A 17061-nucleotide genomic window follows, 5' to 3' on the forward strand; every position below is an offset into this window, starting at 1 on the left:
ATAGTCCATGACACAGTTGGCAAAGCAAAAGTCATACAACTAAAAGTGCCCAGAGGGGACACAATAATGCTGGGAAGGGGAATGGAGGTCCTACTTCTACCCTGGACACCCTGGCTTGCTCAAGTCTCTTCTCCTGCAGCAGCTGACAGCTGGACAGGAGCCCAGAGACAGGCAGAATCTAGTAACTTTCCCTTTTTGAAGCTAAGCTGAGTTGGCAGTTTCCTTACTTGCAGTCAAGAGAGACTTCAGGGAACGCAGAGAGGGCACGATCCACTGAGAACAGGGGGTGGGGAGTGACATAGAAAACTCAGGAGGGCAGGGTGGGGCCCCTAAGTGGAAGGCGTACACATGGCTTTGTGAGCAGGAGAAGGCGTGACGGACCTGAGAAGGCATAGCTCTCTCTGACAGTGAATAAACAGGTATTTATTTCAATAATTAGTTGGCTTTGAGTACTCTAGCTTCACACCAGCTCAGAGTCAACTGGTAGAGAGCACTGACCTGCAGTCCCTGGCACAAGAGGGCAGAGATCCTCGAGAGAGTCAGGCACCTAAGTCCAGGTGGGGGGACTGGGTGATGAGTCTGGGAGGTGCTGTCAAGAACCTTGGAGACAGAAAAGCCTGCACAGAGGCCAAGGTAGTTGCCGTTTTTGAAGTGAGATGTTATTAGTGTACCTAATGCCACCCCCAAAACTATTCTAAAGGGGCTCACCAGAACCTGGTGTGTGGGCACTGATGGGGGCACTAAGAGAAACTAGGCAACGTCAGAGACTCTACTTCATTCCCAACAGGCTGGCAGAGTGAACACCAGGGAAGCACATGCCCTTTCAGAGAACCTCCAGTCAGTTTTAAAAACAATTACTGAGGAAGCTTCTAATATGCAAGGCCTGGGATACAAAGATAACACACAAGTCTGCTCTGAAGCCCAAAGACAAAGAAACTCAGGGGCAGGCTGACTAGGGCATTACCTTGACAATGCATTTGCTCTGTGCTAGGCCCAGAAGCATCATCAACTCCTGACCACTGCAAGAAGCAGGTACTTATTAGTTCCATTTTACAAATGAGAAACTGAGGCACAGGCAGTTGGAAGGAAGACTCACTGTCACTGTTAGAATGTTTTCACCTGTACATGTCTTACCTTCTCAAAAAAGGTAAAAGCAATAAAAGCAGTAGCAGCAGTAGCAGTAGCAGCAGCAGCAGCAGCAGCAGTTCAGGGTGACAGTAACATAGGCCAGGAGCAGCCCAGGCAAGAAAGGAACTCGTGCTAGGATGTATTCCCACCTTAAACTACTAAGCATTCAAATCATGAAGTTAGAAAAGAACAAAGAAGCACCAATGAAAGCAGGAGACAATCAAACTCCAAGGAAAATAGAAGAGAGCATATTAAAAAAGCAGAAGTTACCATGAAAGCAAAAATTAGCAAATCAGAACACAGAAAGAAAATGAAATTTTTATTTCATGATACATGTAGCCGATATGACCACCTACCAAAACCTATTAACACAGAAAACACAACTCAATTTCACATATGAATATAGAGTAACATTAAAAACCATAGCCTCACAGGTCCCCAGCTGGGGACATGCAAGAGGAAACTGATTGATGTGGCTCTCACACATTTATGTTTTTCTCCCTCTCCTTCTTCCTCCGTTCCCCTCTCTCTGTCTCTAAAAAAGATTTTATTTCTTATTTACTTTTAGACAGTGGGTAAAGGAGGGAGGAAGAGAGGGAGGGAAGCACTGATGTGCCAGACATGGCAACGACTGCTGCACACCCTGCTACTGGGGACCTGGCCCACAACCCAGGCATGTGCCCTGACTGGGAATCGAACCAGCGACATTTTGGTTCCTTATAAGACCAGCGCTCAATCCACTGAGTCACACCAGCCAGGGCCGGAAATGTGCTCTTAATCAAGCAACCTGAAATTTCCTGGTCAAGCGTCAGTAAGGTAATCTGTTACATGGGCTCTCTCCATCATCACAACCCACCAAGAAAACAGAGGCAATCTGCACGGTAAAAGCCCTTGCCATTCCATTCCCCCCAAAAGATGTACCAGTCTAAAAAATAATCCAATCTTTTCTTTTCTCTACTCTTCTTTTCTTAATAGCTCCTTTGCCCCACCCTTCTTTCTGTAAAGACCTTACAATCTGTATTTTGTACAAGTCCTCAGAACACCCCTTCTAGTTACTAGATTGAATGCTACTGATTCATGAATTGTTTAAATAAAGACAATCATCTTCAAATTTACTCAGTTAAATTTCCTGTTTTAACACCAGTAAACGTAATACAATAGATTATTTTAAAAATACAGGCATATCTCAGAGATGTTATTTGGATTTGTAGATGGATTTGGTTCCAGACCACTGCAATAAGGCAAATATTGCAATATAGTGAGTCATCTTTTTTTTTTTTGATGGTGAAGGGACTTGCCTTCGATTTGTAAGAAATGCACGTTTGTAAACTGCAGTACAGTGTACAGTGCAATGAAACAAGGTATGCCGAGAGTCAACTGTGATGGAGGAGTTAATCCAGAAAAGAAAGATTTAATAAACAGGCCACTTAAAAAACCTGTGAACCCCAAGAAGAAATTTATCTGCTGAAATGTACTCCCCATGGTTAACAGAGGGCCCAAACTTTATGAATAATACGTTTAGAGGCCATTGGCTGATAGGGGCTCTATATATACACTCTACATACGGGGAAGAACCTCAGACTGATGTCACTAAGCTATAAAAATTTTTCAGCTCCATTATAATCTTAGAGATCACCATCACATTATGTGGACTGTCTGGCTGAAATGTTGATACACAGGAAACGACAGTAATATGCCCTTTAATGAAATCCACTAATTCCTGATTAAGAGAAAAAAAATTAGGGAGTGACATCAGCAAAATGGCAAAGCAGGCATCTCCAAACTCCCATTCCTCCACAGAAACATTAAAAAATGGTATTTCAGAAACTGTCAGACCAACTTTGTCAGAACTCTGGAAAACAGTCAAAGGTTTACAGCAACCAAATGAATACAGAATTAAGTGAAAGGCAACTGAAACACAGTAGGGAATCTTTGGCACTTTTTCCATCCCCTTCCCTGGCTAGGCAGCAGACATTTTGAAGATGGTGGCATTGTCCCAGTGTGGGACCCTGGTCTTTGCTTCCAGAAGGAGCAGACCAGACCTTATTCACATTACTGTGCCTGTGTGTTCTAACCTCTCTGGAGTACCTGAGGAACTAACACAAGGTGCTCATCCGTTTTGCCTAACTCAGAAGCCAGGCAAGGGGGGAAAGCACAGGCACTGCTGAGAAAGACTGCATGGTCATGAAAACCCACAGCTGCACGGAGCCAAAGGTAACAGTTGAGATGCACAATGCATTGCCTAAGGCCAAGGAGGAAGGCCAGGGAGAAACCTGAGGAGCATCAGTGCATTCAAAAGTGTCCAGGTAGCAGGGAGTGAAAAGCTGACTAGTACTAGAGGTTTCTGGGTCTTTCACTGGCTAGGGAATTTTTCACAGCCGTCAATCATGTGTCTCTTTGCCTGGTTGGCCTTGGCATCCAAGGACACTCTGCCCCCAAACTACCGCTACAGGATGAGCTGCCCAGGCACCCAGACAAGAGGAGTAACCCTTCAGAGACCAGGCAGTGTGCCTGGTGGCTGTGGGGCCCAGTTTGATGAAAACTGACATCTGTTCTGTGGGGACAGGGTAGAGGCCCTAGAAGGCAAGCATGCCAGGAAATAAGGCAAAGTGGTTCAAGTTACCCGGCAGCTGAGCACACATGACCACTAGGGTGCAAGACTACGGATCACCAGGGAACCCGATCCACACCACCAGGGCAAATTTGTTGATCCTGTGGATAGGAAACCTACTGAGGTGGAATGGAGATTCCCCAAGGAGGGAGAATGAGTCTGAGTCTCCATAAGATCAGAAGGAATTATTTCTAAACCTGGATTTCCTAGAGCTGGTGGCACTGTCCCTGAAACATGGACTGATGGCCCCAAAGACAAGTCAGTGGGCAGATGATCTAGAAAGAACCTACGGGCCCCTTCTGAAGACACTGGGAGAGGACGTAATGGAAGCGATGGGGACCCGGAGACTCAGAGACATAAGAAAGTCTACTGGTATTGAACCTGGGGAGAGCAGCTTCTTTGCTCTGTGTCTTAGCCTTGAAGGTTGAGGCCACCGTTTCTTCAAACATCAATGAACAGCCACGAGTCCTCAAAAAAGGGGGAAGGGATGTCCAGGTATACTGGGGAACTGAGAAAGCCATACGCAAGACACACACACGTCTCTGACAGGATTCGTGCTCAGAAAAGACCTGGGAAGATCTGAAGCTTTCACCACAGGCTGGCTGGCTACAGGCTCACCACAGGCCAAAAGTGAAGGCTGAGGTAGAATGACAACTGACTGGCAAGTTCAAGTACTGGAGCACAGAGCCAGTCTGCAAAGACTGAGGCTCTTTTTAAGTTCCTGGAATTCAGAAAATTTCAAACAAGACACTGGTGGAACACAAGCAAAGCGTTCAACAGTCGGGAACAGCAACCCCGGGGTAGGGGGAAATCTAACTTCCACATTGTAATATTCACATGTCCAGCTTTCAGTAACAATGAAAATCACAAAACATACAAAGACACAAAAAAGTATGACCCATGTAAAGGAAAAAAACAAATGACAGAAACCGTCCAAATGACAGAAATTCAGACACTGAATTTACTAGACAGAGGATTAAAATCAACTGTCATAAACATGCTCAAAGACATAAAGGAAATCATGGACAAAGAACTAAACAAAACCAGAAAAGTAATGTCTGAACAAAATGAGAGATATCAATAAAAATATAGAAATTATAAAAAGGAACCAAACAGAAATTCTGGAGCTAAACTGTATGGTAACTGAAGTGAAAAACTCACTAGAACAATTCAGCAGTGGATTTGAGCAAGCAACAGAACCAGCAAACCTGAAGTTAGGACAAGGAAAATGATTCCATCAAAGGAACAGAAAGAAAAAAGACTGAAGAAAAGAGATCACAGCTTAGGAGCATAGGGACACCTCGGAGCCAACCAACAAACATTCCAGCAGTCCCAGAGGAGAAGGAAGAGAAAAGGGGCAGAAAGAGTAGCTGAATAAATAATGACCAGAAACTTCCAAATTCCACGAAAGATATAAATCTATACAGCCAAGAAACTCAGTGAACACCCAAGAAGCTCAATGAACTCCAAGCAGAATTATACCAAGACAGTCAAATCATTGAAAGACAAATAATCCTGAAAGCACTAAGAGGAGAGAAATGACTTGTCACATAGAACAGACTCTCAGTAAGACAAACACCTAATTTCTCACCATACCAAAGGCCAGAAAGCAGTGGGATGATATATTCAAAGTGCTGAAAGGAAAATACTGTCAGCAAAAACTATCCTACAAAAATGAAGGACAAATTAAGATATACCCAGATAAAAATGGAGAGATTCTATCACTAGTAGGCTTTGTCTAAAAGAAACACAAAAGGGAGTCCTTTAGGTTAAATGAAAGGACATGCACACTAACTTGAAGCCACACGAAGAAAGAAGAGAAGCCCTGGCTGGTGTGGCTCAGTGGACTGAGTGCTGGCCCCGGAACCAAAGGGTCACCAATTCAATTCCCAGTCAGGGAACATGCCTGGGTTGCAGGCCAGGTTCCCAGCAGGGGGCACATGAGAGGCAACCACACACTGATGTTTCTCTTTCTCCCTTCTTCCCTTCTAAAAAGAATTAAATAAATTGTTTTAAAAAGTAGTTTTTTAAAAATGCCTCAGGGTGTATAATGTTAACTATGACATTTTGGAATTGGCAAAACTATGAATACCATAAAAAGATCTGAGTGGCCAGAGGGCTATGGGAGTTGGAGAGGGAGAGGGGTAGGGAGGGATGAATAGGTAGAACACAGAATTTCAAGGCCGTGAAAGTGCTCTGGATGATACTAGAATAATGGATATACGTCATTACACATTTGTTCAAACCCATAGAATGTACCACACCAAGAGGGAGCCCTGATGCAACCTATAGACTTTAGGTGACTATGATGCATCAGTGCACATCCAATGATAACAAATGTGCCCCTCTCCAGGAACGCTGACAAAGACTATGCATGTATGCGGGCAGAGGATATGTGGAAATCTCTGTACCTTCCTCTTAGGAAGGTTCAAGTAGCTGTGAACCTAAAACTACTCTTTTTTCCCTTTGTAATTTTACTTATTTAATTTTAGAGAGAGGGGAAGGGAGGGAGAAAGTGAGGGACAGAAACACCAACGTGTGGTTACCTCTCACACATCCCTACTAGGGACCTGGTCTGCAATCCAGGCATATACCCTGACTGGGGATTGAACCAGCAATCCTTTGGTTCGAAGGCCAGCACACAAACCGCTCAAACCATCGAGCCACACTGCCCAGGTGTAAAGCTACCCTTAAAAAAAAAAAAAAATCCACAGAGTCTTTAAAGAAAATAAAAAGGGCAAGGTACTTGAGTAGACATTTCTCCAAAGACACATGAAAAGATGTTCAACACCCTTAGTCAATAGGAAAATGCAAATCAAAACCACCAGATGACAGCTCTGAGGATGGGGCAGGGCAGGATGGAGGGGTTGAGCAAAAAGGAAAAAGGACTCATGGACAACAGTGTGGTGATTATGGGGGTGGGAATATAAGGGGGACAAATGGTAATGGAAAATAAATAAATAAATAAATAAATAAATAAATAAATAAATAAATAAATAAATAACATGGGCGGGGGGGGGCGCACCAGGATATATCCAGTTCACATGGACTAGAATAGCTACAACTTTTTTTTTTTTTTTAAAGAGAAAATAAGCGTTGGTGAGGATGTGGAAAACTTGGAACCCTTGTATGCTGCTGGTGGGAATGTAAGATAGTGCGGCTACTGTGAAAATCAGTTTGCTGGTTCCTCATAGTTGAACACAGAATTACCAGAAAATCCAGCAATTCTGCTCTTACATGTATCTACACCCCAAAGAATTGAAAACAGGAACTTAAGCAGATCCTTGCATGTCAATGTTCAGAAGAGCATTATTCACAATGGTCGAAAGGTAGAAACACCCTTCATTTCCACAAATAGATTGACTGGATAAGCAAAATATGCTATACACAAAAAATGGAATTTATTCATCCATAAAAATAATGTTCCATACATGACACAATATTGATAACCTTTGAAGAAATTATGATAAATGAAATAAGCCAGATAAAAAAGGATAAATAGCACTGGCTGGTGTAACTTGGTGAATTGAGCACAGGCTGTGAACCAAAGGGTTGCTGGTTTGATTCCCAGTCAGGGCACATGCCTGGGTTGCAGGCCAGGTCCCCAGTGGGGGACACATGAGAGGCAACCACACATTGATGTTCTTTCCCTCTCTTTCTCTCTCCCTTCTCCTCTATCTAAAAATAAAAAAATAAATAAAACCTTAAAATAAAAAAAAGACAAATAGCATATGACTAATTTTTTTTAGATTTTATTTATTTATTTTTAGAGAGGGAAAGGATGGGGGGTGGGGGGAACATCAATGTGCAGTTGCTGGGGGCCGTGGCCTGCAACCCAGGCATGTGCCCTGACTGGGAATCGAACCTGCGATGCTTTGCATGTGACTAATTTTAATAAACTATCTACAACAGGCAAATTCATAGACAGAAGGTTAGAGGTTACCAGGGAATGGGGGCAGGGGAATGGAAAGTTATGTTTAATGGGAACAGAGTTTCTGCTTGAGTGACTTTTTTCATGAAGGGATTATGGGATTATTTTCTCCCTGAAACATCACATCTGAACTTCTAATAAAAAATTATATATAAAAACATGTGTTTAAAGGTTAAAACCTAAACTGCCACAGTCAAAATGAAGTATCTCTAAAAAGTGCCTCTCCAGCCTCACCTCCCATCTTCCCTACCCTGGGGGTCTGGTTCTGCCCTATCTCTGAACGCTGGGTAGGGTGTGTTTACTGAGCAGCCCCCCAAGGATGTAAGGTACACTCTAGGGTGTCATGCCTTTATCAGCCTGGTAGGCCCCAGGTGAGTTTAGGTAGAAGATTCCCCATACTGACCCACCCATTATGGAGCAGGAAGGCCTGAGGCCCAGGTGGGAGGTACTAGTGGAGGTCCTGGAGGGATCAGCGGCTAACTGCATCCTTAAAACTCTCCGCACACCAACCCAGAGGCCCCGAGCAGAGGTAACAGGGAGAAGAGAGGGAGGAATGGGAAGAGGCAGCATGAGCAGGGTTGAGGGCAGCCCTGGCCATCGCCTACAGTCCCTGGGCACAGTGTCCCCAAATGGAAGGTGAGGCTTGGGCCTGGACACTTCCCAGAGCCTTGGTTCAAGCACACTGGGATTCTACCAATCAGTCACCACCTGGGGCCTCAGCCCGTTCCACATGACACCAGTCTCTGCCAATGACACCAGAGTGAGGCCTTGGTGTGCACTCGGGTTAGAGCCTGCCTGACAACCATCTACTCTTGGAGGCAGCCTGTGGTCTTTCAGGCCACTGAGCCCATCACACAGCCAAGCCTGACTGCCTAATGCAGTCCCACTCATTCTTAATAGTTTTCAAATGATCCAGACTACCTGTTTACTTCTTGTATCAGTAGGATATGAAATCTCAATTAGGAAAGGGTCAGAGGAAAAAGGACTCGTGGACATGGACAAGTGTGGTGATTGCTGCGGGGAGGCGGGTATAAGGGGACTGAATGGTAATGAGAAAAAAATACAACAATTAAATCAAAAGGGACAGAGGGAAAACAGGCTTTCTATAAAAAAAATTTTTTTTTTTTTAAAGAAAGAAAAGAGACACGTGGGTCCTGCCCAGCATGGCTCAGTTGGTTGGGTGATGTCCCACAAAGTGAAACGTTGCCAGTTCAATTCCCAATCAGGGCGCATGCCTGGGTTTCGGGTTTAGTCCCATCAGGGCACATGTGAGAAGCAAATGATTGATGTTTCCCTCTCACATTGATGTTTCTCTCCCTCCCTTTCTCCTACCCTTTCTCTCTCTCTCTAAAATAAATAAATTTTTTTTTAAGAAGAAAAAGAAAAGGGCCAGGTAGTCAGATGGTCCTGGTCACCCTTCAATACCTGACAGGCACCTGGGAAGGGCTGACCCTCCCCAATCAGGGGCTTCTCCACTATCCACACCCTGTGCCTTCAGCCCCACCACCTCCAAGCTTCAAGAAAGCTAAAGGGCTCCATCTTCAAAACCACAGTGGACTCTCCCAGACTTAAAATTTTTGAATGTTTACTGGAAGACTACAAAGTATAGCTTTCCTTAGTTATCCAAACAATTATGAAAATAAACTATAAACCCAGTATTTGCCATTCAAGTTCCATGGACTTTAGAACAAGAAGGAAAGGGAACACACAGAAAAAGGTCTCAGTTATGAATCAGGAGACTAGAAGGCAGACAATGTCAAGTTAGGCCACCTTGTGGACAGGTGGTATCACTCTGGGGAGAAGGCAGGAATGGAGGCAGAGACAGGATTTCTTCACGTACAGTAAACTCCCAGTAACCAATGATGCTGGAAGAAGCAGGGATCCCAAGAAACAAAACAGAATGAGAAGAAAGGTAAGAGACTTAATTAGATCCATGTCTAAAAGTTAAGAGGAAGCAGGAGGACAGGAGCAAATGGCACACTGGTTACAGAACAAGAGGCTGGGACACAGGGGGCTCCAAGGGTTCAGGAGGTAAGTGGGGCACACAGCCCCAGGGCTGCTGAGCCACAGGTGTAAGGACTTAGGGGAGCCTCTGTGCTTGGTGGGAAGCAGTTTCAGGAGGGTGGGAGAAACTGGGACCACAAACTGGAGTTAGTGCAGAACAAGTCTCTTGAGGGGTGAGGAGACAAAAGGATGGAGAAAGAGCAGACAGCAAATCAAGAAGGCAGTAAGGTCACAGGAAAGTGGCCCTTAGGACGAGGCTGGAGCCTGTCTAAAGGCAGAAGTCAGTGAAACAGGGAGGCAGAGGTAGAGCCGTGAGGGGCAGACACTGGAGGCACAAGCTCCAGAAAAGAGAATGGGTGAAGGGAATAGACGGCCCATGAAGCAAAGGGATTTGAGACAAATGGGAGGCACACACTGAAGGGCACCAGGAATAAAGCCCGGAACACAGGTGTCCAGAGGGTTAGAGACACAGAGGCAAGCCCAGTGTGACAGCAAAAAGAAGATCTAGATGGGAACACCTGCCATCTCCCTAGAGAGGTCAGAGAAGGCAGCCCTGTCCAGAGGCATGAGGCCCCATCCACACGTATGACGCCAGGCCAAGAGAAGCCAGGAGCACACACATGCCACTCCTTTCCCGGGTGGGTAACAACAGACCCTGGAAGCTCAGGACCCCCCAGAATGTTACAAAACCAGCACAAAGTTGGGGTTCTACTCAGGAAACTGAGGTTATGGTCCCTACCTTATCACCCTAGAGTGACAGCTGCCTCTGTGCATCTGGTGGTTGCCTATACTAAAAGTCTCCTTGGGAATAGAGAGATAAGCCCAACAGCACACGCGTCACCTTGAGATTAATCTGGTAAGAAGTGAAGTGTTCAATACTCACAGGAACAATAAGCCCTTGCCAAGTCAATAAATTAGCTTCATCAACCTGGATGTTACGGAAGTTTTTCATTCCACATTTGCGGATTTCTTCAAGCTCCTGTTGATTGACAAAGCATAAAGGGGTGTCAATAGGGGAAAGCACCACATATTAAGATCCCTCCTGACTCCCTCAAATTAAACCAAATGCTGACACTACTGATGGTAAAACTTCAGAGTGTGAACTAGACAATTCCTGGTCTGGGTAAGAGGCCCAGAGCCACAGCAGTCCCCTCAACCCATGTCCCAGACAAGACAAGCCCCACCTTGGTGAACCCATGGTACTCAGCGGGGTGAACAACTTAATAACTGTGCTCCTGCAAAAGCACCACCTCCTCTTTTGGCTGTCACAAGAAAGGCACTGGAGACCTGACTTCTTCCGACCCAGATTTATTAAACACTGACTGTGTGTCGCACGGCGAGGACATAAAGATGAACAAAGCAGGACCAGGAGAACCCACATACCCACAAAGTTCTCTGCCCAACTCTGTAAGTGCGAGTTCAGGACTCCACCAGGGCACAAGGAACACAGCGAAGAGAACAACTATCCAGACTGGGGCGGGAGGGGGACAGAAAACCTTCCCTGAGCCTTGGCTTCCTCAGCTGCAAAGCAGGCATAGTAAGACCTAGAGCTGTAGGTAACGAGGAGGAAACCACATTGGAAGCAGCAGAACCCCTTCCATATATGAGGGATCATCATCACACAGTCAACAGACACAAATCCACTTCATTCAAAAAGCATGACCATCCAGACTACTTCAAGGCCCTGCCTTAGATGTGTTTAGTCTAGAACTGTCTGTAAGTTGTCTTTCAACTGTGCACCAGCCTGACACTTCCCGCTGCTTTCCCAACAACTTGAGTGAACATCCAGTAGGTGTTACAGCCCAAGCTGTCTTCAGGTATGTGCCTGCCCACATCCCTCCCATTCTCCATCCTCAGATACCTGGAGTAACAAGCTGCCCCCAATTCCCCAGTCTGGCCTCTCATCCACGGCACAACAGCCGCCACCACATCTTTTGGGTGACTTCTCTTCAGCAATCCTGGAACACCACCCAGCTGAGCCCTGCCTCCCCTGCTGGGCTAGAAGGACAGCTTTCTCACTTGCTTGGCTTCATCCTTGGTGGTCCAGCCCATGAACCCCTCCGTAACTGGGAGGCCCCTCCTTGTTTGGTGCTCTGCTCACAAATGACAGTGAAGCTCTGAATCAGCCCCCACATCAATCCCAAAAGATCTCTGCACTCCCCATTCCCATCACACAGCCCGTAGTTCACAAGGCAGCCTTGGGGACACAATTCCCGAGAAAGGGGAACTGAGCCAGTGCTACAGGTTCTAGGTCGGAGGATGTGCAGTGTGCCTGGCATGGAGCAGGCAGAGGACAACACATCGAATGAACATGCAAGAGGCAGTTGGGACACTTGGCACTTCATGGCAAGCAACAGGCCCAAGTGTCTTCCCAAAGGGTCCTGCTGTTTGTTAACTCTAGTTGTCTACCGCAACCACCTAGGTCTGGGCCGCAGCCTGGGAAATTCTGGTCCAGCAAGTGTGCAGTGAGGTTGAAAATGGGGATTTTAACAACACAGTGAGATGAGAGAGCTGCTGCCACTGAGAGACTAAGTCCCCCAGCAATGTTCAGTTTCAGTGAGGGAAGATGCCAGCAGCAACGGCTGTGACCCCTGCAGTAGGAGAACACGTGGCCTGGTCCCTCCTCTTGAGCCTGCAGGAGGGAAAGCACAGACCTGAGACCACTCAACCTGCTAACTGCCACCTGGTCCTCCTGCTAATGCCTAGGACTCATCAGAAACGCTCACCTAGGGAGTGTGCAGTCTGGGCAGATTCAGGAAGGGGAAGAGCCCTCACACCCATACTATCACCTTGGCCCATGAGGGCAGGTGTGAGGACAGGGACCAGGAAACCTCTGAAGCTTATGGTTGTGCTTTGTCAAACACTTGCTTAATGACAGGTCAATAAGTAGATGGGACACCTGGGCTTGGGGAAGGAAAAGAGCTCTGGGATAGGAAGGGATCTCTATGTATTTTAATTTTCTGGTCCTTGAATCAAAATACTAGAGTTAAGATTCCCGGCTAGAGAAGAAGAAGAAAAATAAATAAATAAATAAATAAATTATGGCAAAAACATTCCCCCAAAAATAATTTAAAAAAATTTTTTTTAAAGATTTTATTTATTTATTTTTAGAGAGGGAAGGGAAGGACAAAGAGAGAGTGAGAGAAACGTCAATGTGCGGTTGCTGAGGGTCATGACCTGCAACCCAGGCATGTACCCTGACTAGGAATCGAACCTGCGACACTTTGGTTTGCAGCCCACACTCAATCGACTGAGCTACGCCAACCAGGGCATAAAAATTTTTTTAAAAAAAGATTCCTGGCAAGAGACACAAGATAGCATGTCCCTTAAGAGTCAAGTCTTACCAAGTTATCAAAAATACAGACAAGGAAAAAATTCCAGACAGAACTTTAAAATTAGACAATCAAAAAAAAGACTACAGAATATATTCGATAATCATGGGAGAAAATACATTTTAAGATAATATGAAACTATATTTTATGGCTTCAGAAATCAATATACTAACAACATGAAGTATGGGTAATAAACACAAGAAGGTATATTTCAAAAGAATTACAAAACCATGGCAAGCCCTGGCTGGCGTAGCTCAGTGGATTAAGCACAGGCTGCGAACCAAAGCATCGCAGGTTTGATTCCCAGTCAGGGCACATTCCTAGGTTGCAGGCCACGGCCCCCAACAACCACACATTGATGTTTCTTTCTCTCTCTCTCTCTCTCTCTCTCTCTCTCTCTCTCTCTCTCTCTCTCTCTCTCTCCCTCTCCCCCGCTCCCTCCCCTCTCTAAAAATAAATAAATAAAATCTTAAAAAAAAAAAAAAAACAACCATGGCAAGATGGGGGTCACATGTAATACAGCTGTGAAAAACTAAATTGTACTCAAGACAGAGGGAGGAACAAGTGGGCACTGTGTGCAGGGGTGCAGGAAGGGCATTTATTGGTGCTTTGATAGTAAGAGATACATGAACAAAGAGAAAAGCCATACAGTGAGAGGAGGCCACCCCCCTCACCCCTCACCCCACCCCCCACCCACCCAAAGAAAGGGAGGAACTAATGGTAGCAGGGCTGGGAGTCTCAGAAGTACAGCTACCAGAGAAACTGTCAGCTTACCTTACTGTCAGGTTAAGCTCATCAAAGAAGGATGAGGCAGCCTCCTTTGCATAATTCACTCTAACCATCAAGTAAGAACTGATTATAAGACAGAAGTGAAAGAAATCAAGAAAAACAAACAAGCAAGCAAGCCCATAATCTCCAGGGAACGCTGGGCAGCCCCCTAAGAGAGTGTTTCTCAATGGGGTGGTGCCAGCAGCCAGCAGGACTCCACCTGGGCATCCCCAGCCCCGCCCACTAGATGCCAGGCATTATGATACCACCCCACCCCGATTTCCCAATGTCCCCAAGAGCCCAGCTGCTGAGAACCATTGGCAATGTCAGGAACCAGGACACTAAAAGTCCTGTATTGCACAAATGGTTCTACACACTAGAACTGTTCAACCCAAACTGCCAATCACACCTCTACCAACTTAGAAAAGATGGATTCAAGTCATTCAGAGAAACCACAGGTTCATCTGAAGGTATGAAACTGGAAAAGGGCACCATGACTCAAGAGGACTGGCAAACCCTCAAGCAAAATTGCACCTCTGCAACTGAGGATGATCCTGAAAATAAAGAACTGGGGAAGGAATGTTAAAAAAAATTTTCAATGTAAACTCAGACTTGAAATTTAGGATTTCAAATGTTAGAAGAAAACACCTGACAAAAAAAAAAGTGAGAGGCCCCACTTGAGAAGAATAAGTTAGGACAACCAAAGCCAACGACAGAAACTTACAAAATACACCCCAGAAAGGTTTGTTTCAGTTCTGCTCACAGCAAGAAGCAGTCCCTGGTCAGCTGCTCCTGGCTGATGGTGCAATGATGACAAACTGAGAGAGAAGAGCTCAAAGGAAAGCAGAACCAGGCAGCTCACATGTTCCTTCTCCCAGTGGGGGAAAGCAGACTTCATAAACACAGGGTAAGTGACGAGGGACAAAGAGCAATGCCACTCACAGTGAGGTCTACTTCTGAGCCCAGATGCGGATCTCAGTGTACTGCAGAACATGAAAGAGCCTGGGTGCGCTTCTCAGCTCTTCAAAGGGAGAAAAGCTTATTCCCCACTCTGCAAAGGGCTGGATGTCCACTCCATGCCAAAGTGTGGCATGCAGCAGAATTGAACCACTACCTAACAGCTCTGCAGGCACCAACAGTGAGATGGCCCTGGCCGCAGCAGGAGTGCATTGCTCCAAGTCCTGCACAGAAGGTCAGCCTCAACCAATGAGAAGACAGGAGACGGTCGTGCATCAAAGTATGGGCAAAGTATTTAACAAAGTTTCTTTTTTCCTCTTTAGAGGTCTATGGTAGGGCCTGGAAAACTGTTCAAAATCTCTGAGTAATCATTGCACACTTGCACATGGCCTGAGAGCCAGTGGTTCTTTTGTTTCTTTAAAAGAGGTTGTTCATTTTTTAGAGAAAGGGGAAGGGAGGGACAAAGAGAGGGAGAGAAACATCCATAGACTGCCTCTTGCACACCCCCAACCAGGGACCCAGCTCTCAATCCAGGCATGTGCCCTGACCAGGAATCGAACTGGTGACCTTTCAGTTCACAACATGGTGCGCAGCACACTGCACCATATCAGCCAGGGCAGGATCTAGTGATTCTTAACTAGCTTGTGGCCATGGTCCTTTTTAAGAAATCCAGACCAAGTAAGAGGAAAAAGATCAGCAGTGCAAGCCAGGGCTACTTCAGATGCCAAATCTGGACATCTGGACCATCAAATATGAAGGGTGCTTATAGTTTTCAAAAGCATATTCCATATCATCATGCAACTTTTATCTGCATAGTGGAAAAAGGTGTATTGTGCCTCTCAAGAACTATAGAAAGTAAAACTGAACACCATCTTCCTGTCTGTTGAGGCTGGGTTAGGAGAGAGAACCTCTGTTCTAGAAGGAGTCTGAAGGTCAGAGCAGGGGAGGCCCATCAGACAACAGCAGAGGGTAATAGCTTCATGGAAGACAGGCTCTGAGACCGGCCTTGAAAGCAGAACTTCTGGAGAGAACAGGCATCCATGAGTGGGAAACACACTCAAAGATACAGAGGAAATCACGGGGGTAGGTATTAGGAAAGCAGCTGAGAACCCAGTTTAGCTAGAGTGATTAGTGATTAATTACTAAGGTTGGGGACTCCACCAGGGTCATGTGCCCAAGCCCCTGGGAGAGTTAACACTCACAGACAGGTACAGGTGGGTTGGGGCAGAAAGGGTGGAGAGGGGGTTGAAAGACCATCTCATGCCCAGGTCCCACACTAGACCTGCAGGATCAGAACCTACTGAGCTCAGCTGAGCACTGGTGCCTGGGGACACCCAGGTGACAAAGAGGTGCACCTCTGTGCAGGAACCACCACACTCATCCAACCTGGTCCTTCCCAGCAAGGAAGACATGGGGGGCCGGATTAATTTAGTGTCATTTCAACAGCGAGAAAAAAGCTCTAAAAGAACTAACACCTCTCACTGAACCAGGTACATGGAAGCAGAGCAAGTTCTGAATTTTTTTTTAAGTGAAAGCTGATTTAAGACTTATAGTGCTCATTTTCCTGTATTCTTTTTTCTTTTTCTTTCTTTTTTTTTTTTGAGAGAGAGAGAGACACTGATTTGTTGTTCTACATATTTATACATTCATTGGTTGATTCTTATACATGCCCCGACAGAAGGATCAAACCCATAACCTTGGTGTAACGGGACGACACTCTCACCAAGTGAGCTGCCCGGCCAGAGCCTTGTTCTCTATTCTGAAGATTCCTGTAGGGCCTAAGTTAGACAACAGAATCAGAACATTCCAACCCCCAACCATGCTCTTCAATATTTATTTTCTATATTATATATAGAAATAATATTTTGATTTGGCAAATGGTTGCTTTGACAGCTGCCAAATCCTCTGTGGACTAGAAAGATCAAAGGCCTCTGGGTCAGAGAGGCCGGGCTCAACCCTCCCTGCCCCACCCTCCATGCCAACCTGAAGCCCCAAGGAGTCTACCATCTTACCTGGGGGGGAAAAAAAAGGCGAAAACCAACTACAGAGGACACTAATGAGAATTACAAGGACTGTTATATAATGCTTAACACTTAACATCTCAGTAGGTACTCAATTAATGGTAGTTTCACTTCCTTTCGTAATTGTATCACCACACTCCTTAATACTTAAGACAGTGTCGAGGCACCAATATATGAGGTCTGTCCGAAAAAAGTCCAGCCATTGTTGACATAACAAGGGTTTGCGTGACATCGATGTAACCTGGCAGCCAAGGAGAGTGGACTAGAATACACATGTGTGAACAATGATAACTTCATTGTACTAGTTTG

General features: G+C 45.6%; 1 protein-coding gene and 1 pseudogene across 1 annotated transcript in view; one reads left to right on the forward strand and one right to left on the reverse strand.

The window, feature by feature from the left end:
• The window catches only part of UBE2L3 (ubiquitin conjugating enzyme E2 L3), a 48255-nt gene that overhangs the window by 20306 nt on the left and 10888 nt on the right, over positions 1-17061 (reverse strand). Inside the window, exon 2 of the mRNA XM_045819844.1 lies at positions 10558-10653. Within this exon, the coding sequence (XP_045675800.1) occupies positions 10558-10653 (96 nt within the window). The remainder of the gene's footprint in view (positions 1-10557; positions 10654-17061) is intronic.
• LOC123806614 lies at positions 3516-4118 on the forward strand (annotated as a pseudogene).

Source organism: Phyllostomus hastatus, unplaced genomic scaffold, assembly GCF_019186645.2.
Source record: "Phyllostomus hastatus isolate PE091 unplaced genomic scaffold, TTU_PhHast_1.1 phas_scaffold_387, whole genome shotgun sequence".
Lineage (NCBI taxonomy): Eukaryota > Metazoa > Chordata > Mammalia > Chiroptera > Phyllostomidae > Phyllostomus > Phyllostomus hastatus.